This window comes from Sinohyriopsis cumingii, chromosome 1 (assembly GCF_028554795.1).
Source record: "Sinohyriopsis cumingii isolate HCF-2022 chromosome 1, ASM2855479v2, whole genome shotgun sequence".
Classification (NCBI taxonomy): domain Eukaryota; kingdom Metazoa; phylum Mollusca; class Bivalvia; order Unionida; family Unionidae; genus Sinohyriopsis; species Sinohyriopsis cumingii.
The window spans coordinates 114,311,375-114,329,426 of record NC_142961.1 but is presented as its reverse complement, the minus strand read 5'-3'; the positions used below and the strand labels follow the sequence as shown (position 1 = coordinate 114,329,426).

The 18,052-nt window shown below is 37.3% G+C and overlaps 1 protein-coding gene across 4 annotated transcripts in view; it reads right to left on the bottom strand.

Annotated features, from left to right (window-relative positions):
* Positions 1 to 12,389, bottom strand: part of LOC149807663 (regulator of G protein signaling 17-like) — a 176,380-nt gene extending 163,991 nt beyond the window's left edge. For 2 of the 4 annotated variants that reach the window (XM_089969406.1, XM_089969418.1), the window contains exon 1: positions 12,084 to 12,389. In XM_089969406.1, the coding sequence (XP_089825532.1) occupies positions 12,084 to 12,134 (51 nt within the window). In that variant the 5' untranslated portion in view covers positions 12,135 to 12,389. Of the gene's footprint in view, positions 1 to 6,436; positions 6,597 to 12,083 lie in introns of those variants that run through there. The other 2 variants (XM_089969412.1, XM_089969425.1) reach the window with 2 other exon arrangements.
* Between the last annotated feature and the right edge of the window lie 5,663 nt (positions 12,390 to 18,052).

The following is an 18,052-nucleotide window of genomic DNA, read 5'->3' as shown; positions in this document are numbered from 1 at the left end:
TGTTTTTTGATGGGGGTTTCTGTCTTATCTGTTCAATACTATGCGGGGGGGGGGGGGAATTGTTAGGGTCGACAACCAAAAAATCTCCCAAAATCCCCATCCTTTTGGTTTTATAAAAAACGGAGGAAAAACTGCTCGGTTCGGCAACAAAAAACGGGTGGTCCAACGACCGGAAAACTTTTTTTTTTTTGGGGGGGGGTCTAATAAAAAAAAATCAAGTGTTTCATATCTTATTTGGCGGTCCTTCGTTTCAGGACGCACAATACTCATTAGAAGCAATTCGTTGTTTTCACGTGACGTCACAAAACATGTGTACTTCCATATGCTCCATTTTGATTCTCTAGCTACACAAACCGGCGCCTAACAACATTGTTCATCCCATATAATTATGAAGGCATGTCTCATTTTGTGCGCAAGGATATAATATAACATCACATTCTGTTGTGAATATCAACTGCATGAGACCAAATGCGTGATTTTTCTCCTTTTCTGTTCAAGTAAAACATTGAATATTTAAAATTTCAACCATCTTTGTTATTCTTTCATAAACAAATAGATCCACCAATAAACAGACGCATAAACAAATGGATACAAGTAGAAACATGTAATGATTTTCAATTTACATGGGCTGAGATCAATCATTATATTACAGTTCAAGTTAAAAAGCCAATTGTTAATACATATTTTCATATTTTTAAAAGTATTTCAAGAATACTCGGTTTAGACATTCGGTACAAAGTCATGCTCCGTTAGGCAAATGTTTCGTTTTAATACACTCAAGACGAAACTTCTTTGAACGGTTATCGCTTATATTCAGTATCAGCCTATGTCCATAATCTCCACCACAAATACAATATTTGACCCTACTTATTAAAACTGGTTTGTCAGCTGTCTTTGCACATGCACGTGTTTGCGCAAACCATTTGTACATAAAAGTTTTGGCGTAATACACACACTATGAAATTTTATTTCCGTGACTGTTATTGTATCCCGAAGATCATTGTCCGGAAATACTCTTTCAAAGTGACAAGCTCAGGGACATCACAGAAACTTTTTTTTAAAAGACAATAGTGTTTTTTTGTGTAAAAAAAACTGCATTTATATTTGATAGCAATATGCTAGATTACGGTTTAGCTTCACTCTTCTGTCTTTCGATATAAGCCAGGGAACTTAGTTTTATTTTTATTTTCGTGTTATAGGGGCACATAATTTCAAGTATAATCAATGTATCATTTCAATTAAGTAAATATCCTAATCAACAGTTAAATCTCTCTCTCTCTCTCTCTCTCTCTCTCTCTCTCTCTCAGCAACTACCGTGATGATTAAAAAGTCTTACGTACTTGAAATAAGTTCTGTCCCACATGAATTTATTGTCAGTTATTTCCTACTGAGGTTAAGTGCAAGTTATTTTTGGTTGACAACCTGGGGACACGCGAAAACTAAGAGCAGCGCCCTCTCTTTTACCCCTCTGATTAAATGGGCTAATTTCACATTCGATATGATCAAGTTGTCATTACTTCTAAAAATACACACGGCATTTTCAACGCCTCGTTTTGAATTGCAAACAATTGTTTTCATCAGAGACACAATAATTCAACAGGTCTTCTAACGGTCCGAAAACCTCGGAATGTTTGTCATTTCTGCTGAAAACTTTTACACGTCTTTTGCTTTCAAATAAAACGACTGCACAGAAACATAACACCGTCTATCGAATACTGTTTGGTTGGCGCGTACACACATACACATATACAACAAAAGTGCAAAACTTATGTCCGTGTACCTGAACCACTAAAGCTAGAAGAATGAAAATTGGTGCACATCGAAAGGCGCGTGCAACAGCATCCTTGCGTCGTTTTGGATAAGGTAAATGTCATGTATTATCTGGCTATTAATAGGATAAATTTTCAAGGAAAACACATCGCACGTCCCCAGGCGTCGACATCGCCACAAAGTCAATCGGGTGTAATAATTTATCAAAGTATATTCTCGACGGATTATCAGTGCGGGCGAATAAAAAGAAAAGAATACACTGACAACGCAAACATACATAGACGATTATACCAAGTTTAGGTTATTCATAGCGACTAGTATAACTGGTGGAGAACCCGGAAAAAACAATGTAAGAACCACCGGCCCACAAGGAGCAAATGGCAAGCTTTCTCACATACCCACATATACATGTATAACACGGCTCGGGAAAACCATTCGTCCTCTTGTCCTGGTTGGGTAAAAATTGGCTGGGCCAAACAAAACCTTACTACGTATTATCCCTGTACCGAGCTGATGCAGATTTGCACTCGGAAAATAAATATGTGCATTTTCGACCCGTGAGAAAAACCGAAATTCCACATCGCTGAGCATCTGGCACGTATCAGTAATCGATTAATTTTGTCTATTTAGCTGGCTTGTATAGAATATTGCAAAGATTACCGTTTTGTCGTTTTTTTCTTGCTGTTTTGTCCCCTCCCCCTTATATATATATATATATATATATATATATATATATATATATATATATATATATATATATATATATATATGTACACGGGTACCCAGTTCAATCTTGACACTAAAATGGGTAAGAATCAAGATAATATTATGTTACAGCTCCACATCTGGCCCATAATTTCTTAATAGTATTTGTATTTACAGCAGGCTCGGCCATAGGATGCGCGGGGCCCAAGGCAGCAAGCGACAACGGGGCCCCAAGCAAATAATGCGGAGTTGATTTCTTAAAACCGCTGAGCCCAAGGCGGTTGCCTCGTTCGCTTCGCTCTATGACCAGGCCTAATTTACAGCGACACTTTTCAGTAATCTAGATATCATTTTCACGTGTACAAAACTTCCCTTTCAAGAACTACCACACATAAGATTTTGACATATGAGATATTAAGGACAAGAGATTTGTGATTTTTCGTCTGGTCAGAAAGTACCCTTGGTCCTATGTATTTTCAAGACTGAAGCCTTCTTGATACAGTGTAATGCAAAGGTGAAGACACCAATTCCCATAACATATTAAATGACATTTTCACAAGAAGCATATTGTCATATTTCATTATAAATAGGTACTTCAACAATCTCTGCCGATTCCCATCAACTTTTACAATATGCCATAATAATGTATTTATAAAGTATATACAATTGATTATTCGAATTTTAATTAGGTTCGTGACGTAAGAATGATCCAGTTCTTTTAACGAATCAGCAATCTTCCCCTTAATCGACATTGTATAGCTCACTTGAAATGGACGCTTGATTAAAATAGATTATTCAGTAAAAGCATGATATACTGAATTCGTTTTTCAAATGCAAGTTATCAACATTTGTATTGTGGAAACGAGCGGTATACATAAATAAATATCTTGGAGTCCATACTTTAGTGTGACATTGTATTAATAACGATGCACAGTCTTGAAAATACTGGTGCATTAGGGCCAGCTTAACACAGTCTGACGCGACAAAAATATCACACATTTTTTACATTCTGTCTCTTAAAATCTCAGTGTTCAACTCATAACCATGTGAAATAGTTTACTGACAATTAAACTTTTTGTAAAAATAAAAAAAGAGACCTAGATTACTTAAAGGTGTCACTGTGAAGGCGAATACTAACAAAAGAATTGATGGCTAGGTGTACAACTAAAGTTTCTCGTGTTACACACCTTGTATCGTGTCGACTTGTATATTATCATATCTATTTCCATGTACGTGCAATAGCTGTGTTCCAAACCTGCTTTCTTCCCTATGAAGAATATTACTGTTATGATTCTGGCATCAGGCTTGGGCATAGCTAGTGCAAAGGAGATGTCTGCTGCGTTGATTAAAATGAGGACATTGTAGAGTAGCTGTTGCAATTCTCTCTTCACAGAGACGAGTCCGTGGAAGACTTTTCATGAGCCCTCTGTGTGTGTGTGTGTGTGCTCTTCTGTGATTTAGCAGATTTTCCAAGAGAAATAATTTGGACAATTCATTAGAGTTTATTATTAAAAATAGCTTTCTCTAAAGGACATCACTTTACATTGGTAACATTATGAGCAAAACATTTTACCTCACTTTTGTCACTTGCTTGATCAAGTGGAATGCATGCCTACCTATTACACATAAGTACCAAGTTCAAATCCTAAAATGGGCTTATTTCTTAGTTTTCTTTTGTTTGCAGAGAGGTTGGGCATGGTTGTTTTTGTTTTGTTTTTGTTTTTGTTTTCTTTCTTTTTTGGGGGTTATTAGGAAAGAGAATTATTTAACTACATATATTTTCTGTGCGAATATACATTTAAAAAAACAGCATAACAAAACAAATGACACTATCGCGTGGGATACCTTAAAAACCTTGACAGTAATTTATTTTTCACCCACTCAATGACAAACTGCTACTCATTCAATACAAGCAAATATGCTCTATATATTTCTTCCTTATTCAACCCCACTTCGATACAATGTGAATAGCCCATGAACTGGACTATAAGGAAAAAAAAGTGATCAAGCAAATATATGCATTCGCATATGAAACGAAAAAAAACAAATTATGCCAGATCCCAGCCTAAACTGGATGTTACAACAGTACATTATGTGATATTATGTTTATTATTGAATTATTATTAAGATATTTCTCCATACGATAATTATTTTACCTTTTCCCAAATAAAATCCGAGAAATCTACAGCAAAATAATCTCACTTCTGACAGAACCGGACTTTACTGCAATCATCATATGGATTTATATTAAAAAAGTCTAAGACTAAAAGAGTGTCAACAGAGTTCGTTTGACTAAGGTATTAAAATATCGTGCATCTCACGCAAAAACGACTCAAATCAGTGGAGGTGTGGGGTGGGGGTAGCGTGTGGGTGCTTCTATTCGATATTCATTGGGTAACTGACGTTAACTGTCAACACAGAAGAAAATGTCTATGGTATACATTATTTTGTAGTATAGATATACCACTCTCTTAATGGCCATACAATGAGCAACGATAAGTGAACTTTGGTCTAAACTGAATATATCTTGTCGATTATAGTTCGACTATACTTCCCCGTTTCTTTGTAAACCCCCCCCCCCACCGATTTCAATAATGAAAAATTTTAATGTGATAAAAAGTGCAAGGAACTTAATCAATTAATTCACTGATTTATAATGTCTAACCTGACTGTGTGTAGACTGGCCCTAACACCGTCACATCTGCGCGTTTCGTGCTTAACGGACGTTTTCAATATGACAGACGGACATGCTCGAGACCCATTTCCAGTTACTGGACTAGTCCATTTTCAGCAAAGGGGTGTGTGCACGACTCCAGATGTACATACATATGTCGTATGCTTCCGATATTTGCATTGTCTAATCAAGCAAAGGAAATGAATGACAACAACAAATTTGCCTTTCATGTGGACTTAACAATTGGTTTAATTTCTATGTTCAAGTGCACATAGTAATATAATTCCAAACTCTCAACGTTATGGTAATTTAAGGAATTATCCGACAGTTACCGAATAGGAGAGTGCTGTCCAATCTTTTTGACACCATGGGCCACTGAAAAATGTTCTTCTTGAAGCCGAGAGCCGCAGCAGAAAACTGAAAGCAACGACTATTTAGCTGCTCCAGCTCTGGCGGGCCATTTAAAATCAGCCCGCGGGCCGCAGGTTGGACAGCACTGAAATAGGATGAACTACGTCATTATCTTGTCTAATGGAAATAAACTAGCCTATAGTGTATGCAATATGGCGCCGTGTTAGTATGGAAAGACCGTTAAGCATGAAAGGTGCAGGGGATGCCAGTATTATTGCTGTTCTGGTCACAGTCAGGTTAGAAATTATATATCAATGATTTAGTTGAGTTAGTTCTGTGCACTTTTGATCACATTAAACGCTTTGTTATTGAAATCGGTGGAGGGATACAAACAAACGGGGATGTAAAGTCAGACTATAATTACTTTACACTTCTGAAATGGCCACATCATAAAATATGAACATCAAACTATATCGAACTAAACCGAAACGTTCAAATATACATCAATATCAGGACTTAACTGGAATGCAAGGGATTCTGGTTGGTTGAATTTATTAAGGTTTCAGAACCACAGTAAACTAAGGTACACCATTCCTTTACAGTTTAGTAGCGGTAGAATTTATTGTTGTTTGTTTGAGTTTTATGGTTCTGTCGGAAGCCTTTGACCCGGACCAACCAGACATTACCAACGGAGATCGTGTAGCCATACTATTTATGAAGATATACTACTGGTTTGCGCCTTCCCACACGAAGGAATGCGGTTATTCTTGACACTCACGATAATACAAATTCAAGTGGCTCATATCTTGTTCTCTGTATCAGGATACAAAGTACACCTTAGAAGCAATCCCCACCCACCTCTCTCTCTCTCTCTCTCTCTCTCTCTCTCTCTCTCTCTCTGGGTATCCACCATCAAAATTAGAAAAGCTTACTTACATGAAATAAGTTCTGTTCCATATGAATTTACTCTCTATTACATTCCTGCTGGGGTTAAGTGCATAGAGCTGAAACCGGAAGCGGCACACAATCATCGTTCAAAGTTCTCGCACCACCCTCCGGAAACAAAATCCGTTTTGATACATTATACTCTTCAAACGGGCGACCACTAGTTTCACGTTCACCTATCGAAACTCTATCTTGAACGTCGTCAGTTCAGTTATCTTTACGGAACTGCAAATGCAGAACTTGAAATGACATGTAGAGAGTTGAATGGATCGGCATGCTCTTCATACAATACAATGTATAGTAGAGCAGTAATAATATGTACTTTAAATGAAGCTGTGAACGTATGCACATTTTAATTCGTTTGTAACAAGATACCTAATATAAAGATATTGGAAAAGCCTATATATGAATATAAAGTACATAGCTGATGAATTGTAAGAAAATTACACGTAATTAAGGAAAATATTCGTATTTAGTATTTAAAATAAGAAAGAAAATTATGTTATCTAATTTCATCAGCTTCAAGTTTTAATAGTAATTTATGTGAAATTATGTATCATTACTAAATATGGGCTCAGGAAAACCGTACGTCATGTTGTCCTGATCGGGTAAATATTAGCTGGACAGAGTAAAACGTTAATACTTGCTCGTCCTTGGGCTGAGTAGATGTCTAAGAAGTGCCGAAATTCAACATGGCGCAAGTCTGTAATCGAGTACTTTTGCCTATTTAGCTGATTTGTTTAGTGTAGAATGTCGCAAAGGAGGATTGATCGTTTGTTTGGGTGATTTTTGTTTCTTTTTTCACATACGTATTCAAGTTTGTTACTAAGATGAGTTTTTAAAAAAAATCAGACTACGTTTCCACATCTGGCCCAAGATTTCTTAAAGGCTTACAGCGATACTTGTCAATAATCTAGGTAGGCATCATATTCATGTGGTGAATTTGTCCCTTTCAAGGACTCCCACGCCTCTTTACGACTTAGATTTCTGAGACGTTATGAGCAAGAAAATGTCAAAACTTCGGTGACTTTTCGTCTTTCACAATACGAGTACATTAATAATGTATTTATAATGCACGTATAATTGATTGGTCGAATTTAAAATGAATTCATGACGTAGAAATGATCTAGATTATTTTACTAGTCAGTAATCTACCCTTGGGCGACATGATGCACGACTAAAATGGATTATTCAGTAAGCAAGTTCGGTAGAAATTGCTGAGACGGTTGGAATTCGTCTTTCAAATGCACGTTGCCAATAGTTTTCTTGTGAAACTAACGGAGTATATATATATATATATATATATATATATATATATATATATATATATATATATATATTGGCGTCATTGCTCTGCTGTGGCAATTTATTAATAACGCTGCACAGTCTTGAAAATACTGGTGAACTAGGGCGTGCGATTTTAACTTCGAGTGCGACGCGATAAAAACACGTATGTGACGCTCTCCGTCTCTTAACACGTGTCCAACTCGAGACTTAGTATGCTGAAAGTTGTCACTATGAACTCGAACACTGTTAAGAAATCGAAGGCTACCTAGGTACAGTTTCTCATGTTACAATCGTTTTATCGTATTATATATTAATCATGTATATTTCCATCAGCTGTGCTTCAAACCCGCTGTCTTACTAACATTACTGCTGTTATGATTTTAACCTTTTATAACTTCTAGCTTGGTTAGAGTACCGGACCTTTTCTTAAGCAAGGGCATTATGTCATGTACTGGAGAAGCAATTTTAGTTCATTTACATTCGATTATCTTTTTTGTCAAATAACGCTTTGTATCAGACTGCGATGATGCTTCTCGCAAACTGTGGTGCTAGAAACAATCTATCAAACCAGACAAAAACATCTCAGATCAATGCTTTCCAGTTAACTTCGAGTTATCCCCTTCATGTGACTCTTCTGTGAACAAAGAAAACAATATAATGGAAAAAATGCATCTCACTTCTGACAGAACTGTAATTTATTGCAACCATCATGTGGATTTTAAAACAAATCTAATATGAAAGGAAATCTCAACAAGTTCGTTTCACTAAAAGATTAAAATATCGTGAATCACACACAAAACAACTCAAATCAGTGGGGTGGGGTGGCATAGGAGTGCTTCTGTTTGATACTTATTGAGTGACCGACATTAACTGTTAACACAGATAAGAAAAGTGTTTATCGTATGCATCATATTGTAGTACTGAGATACAATTCTCTTCATCCATATAAAATAAGCATTGATAAGAGAATTTTGGTCTAAACTGAATACATCTTGTCAATTAATTACTTTAAACTCTGAAATGGCCATTCGACAAATGTGAACACCAAACTATACCTGACTGGACCGAAACGTTCAAAATACATCAATATCAGGATTTAATCTAAGTTTAATGGATTATGTTTGGATCCTCTCACGCCAGTGCATCATGCCACAGAAGATCACGGTCCAGTTTGTTTGCGGTTGATCCTGACGTATACGCGATTATATAATGTATTCATCAAAAAATAATCCTAACCTTACCTATTTGCGATTATATAGTGTATTGATCAACAAGTAATCCTAACCTGACATATATGCGAGTATATAGTGTATTGATCAACAAGTAATCCTAACCTGACATATATGCGATTATATAGTGTATTCATCAACAAGTAATCCTAACCATACCTATATGCGAGTATATAGTGTATTCGTCAAACAGTAATCATAACCTGACATATATGCGAGTATATAGTGAATTCGTCAAACAGTAATCTTAACCTGACATATATGCGAGTATATCACTAGTGTATTCGTCAAAAAGTAACACTAACCTGACCTATATGCGAGTATATAGTGTATTCGTCAACAAGTAATCCTAACCTGACGATAGGGCGGATTACAACAACTGGCCTATATATGAGTGTTTTATCAAGTTGCTGATTTTTGTTAAAACAAGTTTCAAAATGGCAATAAACTGTAATAATTTAAACGACAGTCCACAAGAAACTATCCCTAAATCGGGGCCGTTAGTAGCTGAGTGGTGTAAAGCGCTCGCCTTCACATATCACTCACAACTCACCTATATATTCGTGGGTTCGTGGAAAAACTTGCAAGTAAATTCCAGTAGGTCATTGGTTCTTCCCCAACCAGGTATAGTCTGTCATATGCTGAAAAATAGCCTTAAACCCCACTAAACCAAGCCAAGCCAAGTATGAGCATTATCTACGTTTCTAAATTTCGTCATATCGTATTATTTTTCAATGACACGAACTTTACCCGGTAAGAAAGTTTAAGAACAATGAAATTTCAGCAGTGTAACAATAATTTTTGCAGGTAATGGCTACTTTCATACTTCTGTAATAGTTTTAGCGATGTAGGATTAAATAATACAGCCATTCATATGAATTCATAGATCTGAATCTGCTAAAGGTCATACATGTCATGTAGGCGTACACAATTGACTATTTCAGTAATGAGTGTCATTTTATAAAAAAAAAATTGATTACACATAACTTTAAATGGCAATTATTCGCTTTATTTAGAGCCTCATACACCCATATTTCTTTTGAAGGTCATTATTTACACGCCCGAGAAGTACATACGGCAAATCAAAGCAGACCTTTTTGGATGTGATCAACGTAAAGGTACGTCCCAGTACACGTCACAATGAAAGCAGTGCGTGTCGAAACAAAATTCGTAATACCCTGATATTTGTTATGACAGACCAGCTATCCTCTTTTTTTTTTAGGACCCAGTTTAGTACTTGGCAACCACTGTAAAAGTCCACAGCGATCAAAAATTTCGTCTGGAAGTTTCATTATGAAATTTTATGTTGCAGAACATTCAACAGTCAGGACTGAACATAATTTGGCTGAACAAATGTAGTATTAAACATTAAAATAACAATTTTTATTTATTTTCATTTGAATAAATGCGCCAACATGACCATCATGACATACACTAAACACAACACGTGAATGAAAGAATGAACACTGCTTTATACATACATACATACATACATACATACATACATACATACATACATACATGCATACATTTCCCGGAATTGTCATCTCAAACTTGTTATTCATGTTCAAGTCCTGGCCGCTTAACGCCTTTTTATTACAAACTGGTCAACTTGCATGGTAATTACATTTCGAATAATTTTTTAATTAATTACGTGTTCACCTGATGGGTGAATTAATTAAAACACGTTTCATGTACACGGAACCCACTGTCATACAAATGTGGAATTTCTCACAGATGTACATGTCACCATTTGGCGATTCAAAGACTACCTGATTACAGCTGACTCCAAAATTCCCACCAGACCAAAGCAAACTGTGGCTCAACGTCAATTAATATAGGACAAAATTACAGGTGTTGCCAGAAATTGTCTGGACTGCCAAGGAGGCATTTGTTGATTTCTCATCGACTTATGTTGCAAGTGTACAGCTGTGTAAATATTTAGAGTTTTTCAGAGAGAGAGAGAGAGAATATGGTGCAGATTATATACATACTCCAACTCCGAGGATGCATAATGCAACAACTTTCTCCACCCTGCTAATAACCACACATTTTCTACAAAAAGAATATAATGTCAGAGGCCGTTAGAGTTAAATCCCTTGCGAACACAGACTGTTGCTTTTTCCTGCTCCCAAATAATTAATATCCATTATTAACATAATGCTATGGCATCCTCCATTTCGATTACTAAGCAGATCACACAAACATCAATACAGGATCGTGTGTCTGATAATGGTGGGGCCTGTATTTTCTCCCTTAGACCTGAATCACGAGAACAAAAGACAAAAACTGGGGTTGTAGCTCGGGAATAACTCTAGATTTGATAGTACAAAGCGGTCGATATACCTCAAAACCATAACGAAGTGCGTTCATACTCAATAACGAGAAAAAAATCAGGGGGTTTCCCTGTCTGCATAGACAAAACTCAGCGGGTTATTATGACAAGTGTACATTGCCGCTTATCAATCACGATATCATATTACATGGGATCAGCTGGTCGCTACTGTAGCCAGATGCGAAATGGGGTCAGTCGTGTTTTTTAACCGATTATCCGAAGAATGCCGATAAAAGTATACATCACTTTATGTCATGATTGAGGACTATATATGATTTACAACTACAATAATTACAATCCTAGATGTAAAAATGATTGAACAGCCAAATGGTCATTTATGTAAGGTATGAAAAGACTACGTCCGTCGATGTCTCATCAATCATTCATTATGCACACAAGGCATTTTGTGTTATGGATTGAGGGAATGAATAGAAACAGAGATGTTACCTAATACGCATCAATACCACTCAATCTGAATGAATATTGCTCGTATTTCCCTACCGTGGCGTTGTTTTAATGCTAAAAATCTCGTGGATCAAGTGTAAAAACTATATATATATATATATATAGTCCGAGCACACTGATAACACTGTTTTATACAAGGTTTCAAAATCACCTTCCCTTTGACTGGGAATCAACCAGTCTCTACTTTAAATTGAGGAACATATAATGGAGATTTTATTTAATGCATCGCCTCTAATGTTGTATTCCTATAGTCACGAAGAGTTAAAGAACTTAACAGTAACGGTGTTCGATCTTAAAAATACAAGCCAGTCGTACTACTTACCGGTTTGGCCTGTGTAGATCGGTTACTGCTACATTGGCTGAAGCTGCACATAGAGGTATGGAGCACCGTTAGCCTGTCATTTCATTCAATACAGCCATCTAAAACCAAGCTCCTATCCGCAGCCCGCATCCCAGAATCACGCACAAAAATATCCTATTTTCTCCTGCCTCATTTACCATGTAGATATTATATTTCCGAAGATAGGTATGAAATATTCAGTAAACCACGGCAGTACCACTGATTCATTAAAACACTTCCAGTGAGAAGAAAACTGTGCATAAATCACCCTCGAGATCAAAACGAGGCTAGTCGTCTGCCCTCATACAGGCAATGTGATGCTATCGTCTGCTTGCCACGCGCAGTGCGCACTGGCGCAGCAGCATATCTTAGTAGTAACCAGAAGTGTAATTTTAGGTCAATTATGAAAGTAATTTTGATCGGTTGATATCGATCTATTGAGCTGGGATGATCAAGTCCCCCGCTTGATGCCGACGACAGTAGTCATATCAGAGGATGAGTTATTTATCGTCAAATATACTTAATTAACAACGGTTTGTAGAGCAAAGAAGATGGGACGATGTTAAAGCAAATCAATAATGCTGTACAAAGAGAAAATTAATTCATCTCTCGACAAGGAAACGTGTGAACTAGGAAAAGAAAGCGCACGCGCGAGCAGTCAATTGTTGTCCATCTTTTTTAAGGTACCTGAAACGACCCAGAGCGACCTCAGTGAGAAGACTGAAAGCTGTTCACATTCATTTACAACAAAATGCATTAGGTCTTTATAACGTCGCTTAATATTCAGTCGTTCACATCCTGGGCCATGAACATCCTCCGACTTGTATTTATAGGACAAAAACAGACAAACCAAGCGACATGTTAAAGTTTTAGAATCGCATTTAAGGGAAGAGTTGATGGCAAAAATATGATGCAATATGATGTCGGTGATATTATGCCAAATTTGTGTGAGAACTAAAAACAAAGTATCCATGTAACCATTTTAGGAAAGGTAATTAGTTTATAAAAATAAAAAAAAGCGATGTGACCCTTTTAGGAACTGCCCATTTAATGGGGGGGAGGGGTAGGGGCCTTAGAGTTTTGTAAATAAAATAAAATTCTGACTCTCAAATAGCATGAAAAATCTATTCTTGCGCTGATTTATATGCGAAGAAAACTATTTTATCCATTAAATATGTTGAAGAAAAGGAAGTATCTTGGATAAAAGAAAAACATATTCCCCCTCGAAAGAAAATCAAAGACCCCACCAACACCCCCATCCCGAAAATGAAATCGAAAGTCCCATAAAACCATGAACGTAATAAGGCCAATTTTGGCGGACGTAGCTAATATTAAGTTTACCGCATAATCATCTTCCCTTATATTTATGAACTTTAAATTAATGCAGTAATTACAAAACTTTCAAACTGCGCATGAAATGACCTTAGAAAGACTTTTGTTTTTCAACTTCGACTAAAATCTTTGTGGCTCTACAACGTTTATGCATCTGATGGTTCATAACCACTTGACATTTGTAAGCGTTTTGGTCTATTAGGATATCTTCTTTTTAATATTTGTTTTTATGGTGGTTTGTACTAAGTTTTGTCGAAACTTTTCCACATTTTGCTGGTTAGCTGAGGAGGTATAGTTCAAATGAAAATTCAGACATGAATATACTTTCATATAGAAACCTTAAACAAATGCCCTGTCTGTGAATTCCAATTTTGGTATAGCTGATCCTTTAATCGCCTCTCGATTTCACCAGTAATCCATAATGAGATGAATGAATGTTATTTCTGTTCATACCCTCTATGTGGCTGTGCGGTGTCATCAAATATTTTCCTAACGCTATTCATCCATCGTATTTATTATTAATGGAGAGAACCATGCAGATGCAGAATTTGTCAGTAAATAACCTTAGTCGTTTGAATATCTCTTCTTAGCAAACTTATTGGTTCTAAAGGACATGATATTCGGAAATAGAAGTCGAAATAGAAAACAGACCAACCATAACCCATGAAGTTAGGAACTGATCCGAAGACCAAACAATATAAATCATGTTTTGTTTATTTAATTTTTATTGTATGCTTAACCTTTGTCCGTAATTGAGGGTAAAGTAGTTATGGACTATCTATATGACCAACATCCTGGTAATTTCATTGTGTCTTAGTTATATATATATATATATATATATATATATATATATATATATATATATATATATATATATATATATATATATATATATATATATATATATATATATATAAGAGGTTGAGGGTAAACAAGATTATTTACCCAACTTTAACTCAGTCTGTGGAATTGTGTTCAGATGCAGTTTAAGAAATTCATTGAAATTACAAAGTGCTTATTGACTTTTGGAATCAAACGCTACTTTTTTATTATTGAGGACTTATTCAAAGAAAAGACATTTTGGATTATATTACTGTGGAACATCATGAACATTGGTATATCAACAGTAGTAAATAGGGATACCCTAGCCTCAATGGGTATTAGCATTACAGGACCCCCTGGGACAATCTAGCCTCAATGGAAATTTAACATGGAGAAAAATCGTGGGACAATCTAGCCTCAAGGGGAATTTAACATGGGAAAAAGTCTTGGGTCACTCTAGCCTCAAGGGGAATTGAACATGGGATTTTTTTTATAAAATTTTTTTAAATTTAAATTTAAATTTAAATTTAAAAAAGGGGTAGGCAATTGAAAAGTCATTCTCTTTTCGGGAAATATGGCTGGCCCTGAAAAGGGCCTTGGGTTTATGTTAATGTATCCATTAACATAAAGGGCACCGCATTGGTCTTCTTCTTGTCCTTAGGCTGCGTCTCACTGTTGGCCCGTAAATCAGCACTCTTTTGAGGCATCCTTGTCTTTCGACGTAGATCCTACGTATCCACAGACTGGTGTTTGTCCTGTGGACAACGGTCCACTTGGATCGGACATACATGAGCATGTCCGTCCTGAACATCATGGAAGACACAAGCGTAGAAGATTTCGCATCGGTCCACATCTTGAAGCGACGAGAACAGGTGAATCAATGCAGTGAACTGCACTTATTTATAGGTAGAGGTAGGATTGAAACGGATTGAGTTCATTCACCAATCCGAACATGCGTTACAAAATTCAGTCAGCCCGCATCCAATTCGAAGAGAGCAGTCTGTGACGTCATGTAGTCTATATAGAGGTGAATTGGGATTTTGTGGATTTTCTCTCCTCGCAAGAATTTGTTCCGGAACCTTCGTTACCTTCTTCATTACCGCAAGTGGAGAATTTTAGACAGAGACAGAAAGAAGAATTGGAGAAATTTATACAACGACAAAAGGAAGCGGAACAAGCTTTTCTCCTACAGCAACGGCAGCAAGAAGAAGAGGTAAGAAAAAAACAACAGCAAGAAGAAGTAGCAGCAAAGAAACAAGAGGGTGAAAATCAAACGGTCACGGTACTGTTGGACATTTTAGCGGAGTTAAGAAGTCTGAAACAAATGTATCAGACTTCTTTATTACGACCGAAGAGAATACGACCTTCCCGAGCTAAACACGTCAACCCTGTGACTAAGCCTACCGTACCACCCTTAGTGATTTCAACCCAATCATCATCAACATTACGCAGTCCAGAAGTAGGCCTTGGCCGTGGCAAAGGCTTAAGGCAGTTAAAGTTGATTGCTTAAACTCACCCCTACACCGAAATAAAAAGGCCCTTTTCAGGGCCACCCACATTTCTCGAAAAGAGATAGCCCTTCAATTTTGCCAATAACTCAAAAAAAAAATAACCCACCCATCTTACCCTTATAGTACGTGTCTTTTTGTATGAGTGCGTGAGTGTACGTTCTTATTTTAAAATGAAAACTCAAAGACACTTACCTTATATCATTAATTTATTCTTTTCTCCATTTTTTACAATCCAATTCACAATTTACAACAGAACATTGACTTCTTCTTTCTCCTTGTTTAGTCTCTCTGTTTTTTAAATTTCTTCACCGTCTTTTCCTCATTTTCTTCCCTTCTTCTTTTCTTCTCCTGTTTCTTTCCCTCTTGTAAATAGAATTGTCTTCTTTCTTCCTCTTCTTCCTCTGAAGAATCCCTCTCTTCTTCTGAAGAATCCTTCTTTTCTTCTGACTCCTCTTGTTTCTTTTTTGGGCAATCTGGAGACCAATGTCCTTTTTCTTTACAATAATAACAGGTATCTTGACTTTTGTCTTTTTTAGCCCCTGTGTTTTTTTCTTTTTTGACGGTCTGGACACTCTGAAGACCAATGCCCTTTCTTCTGACAGATATAGCAAGTATCTTGACTTTTATCTCGAAAGGAAGGAGAGTAGTCCGTCGGCTGGTCTGAAGAGAATTTTCTAATGACCCCTCGCAAAGCTCTGACGAAACGTTCGATTTGGTTAGTCTCTTCCATCGTTGTGCTCTGCTTGAGAGTGAAATGAATAGTGAAAGGACAAGACACGCACCCTTTTTATATACGCTGGTCTGCCATGACTATAAATTAGTCTATGGTGTTTAAACTTGAGTCATTTGACGTTTTCACTCAAGATGAAACGATCCTATTCATTCGAGAAGAAAGAAGAAGAAAGTAAGAGGCAGAAACGTGATCTATCGCCTCATACCAGAGCTGAAGTCTTGGCACAAATTCATGCCAGTGATTTTGAAGAGGACATGAGTGAACCAGAATCCCAACCCTCTAAACAAAGTTCACCACCCTTAGTCAACCCTGGAAAATTCTATTCCATTCGAGAGACCGAAAAGCGCTCCTCTAGAAAATTTAGAACCACGGCTTACAAATACACAGTGAAGTTTAACGATTTCAAGGCCGACGTACCATTGGAGAAAGCAGAAAGGTTTATCACCGAGATGTGGGATTCTTTGCTCACCGCACTCAAGCGACAATGTCAACCCAAAGAAGACGATCGCTTGACACTATCCATAGATCACGACGGTTTGAAATCCCCTGTTTGGATCGAGTTTAGCAGACCCGCAGAACTAACCCCTTCCAAAGTCATGGACAAGATTCAACAGGTACAACAATCTAATGACCAGTTTGACATCACCGATGGTAAAGCCACACTGAAAATGGCCCACGTCTCTCCTCCTCAAGGGACTGGACGCAAAAAGATGTTATTGGTGGACGACCTTCGCAACACCAAAACAAGTCTCGTCCGAATTAACAACCCTCAAGACCAGATGTGTTTAGCTCGAGCCATCGTGGTGGGACGAACCTATGCCAACAAGAACGACACGGTAGAATGGAAAAGAGCCTGGAAAACTATTCGATAATCGGACCGAGCCAAACAACGAAACGAAGCAGAACTCCTGTTGCAACAAGCTGGTCTGTCCAAAGACACACCCTGTGGCATTCCTGAGATGCAGAAATTGCAAGATGCCCTAGCTCCACGCTACACCTTGAAAGTGCACCCTCAAGAAATGCGTGGGTCTCTGTTGTTTCGAGGCCAAGATTTTAAGGACGGAAAATACATTCACCTTTATCATCACGATGACCATTTCGACACCATTACCAGTATCACTGCATTCCTGGGATACGGTTATTACTGTGAGAAATGTGATTATGGTTATAACAATCGAGAGCAACACAAGTCTTGTGGATTGAAATGCCCAAGATGTTTGGCCTCTCCACCCTGTCTGAGCGAAGAACCAGTGCCTTGTTCAACTTGTTTGCGCACGTTTGTCAGCCCTACCTGTTACCAACAACATTTGAAGACGCAAGGTTCACAGAAGAAATGTGCTTGTCAACTCCTGAGATTGTGCCCTACCTGTGGACAAGGCCTATGTACCAATACTACCAAGGCACACGTATGTCGAGGAAAGAAAAAATGTCACATTTGTCACCACATCGTGGACTTGGAACACCAATGCTACGTGCAAAAATACCAACCCCCACCAGAGAAAGAGGACGGTCACAAGAAGAAAGGCAATTTCATCTTTTTCGATTTCGAATGC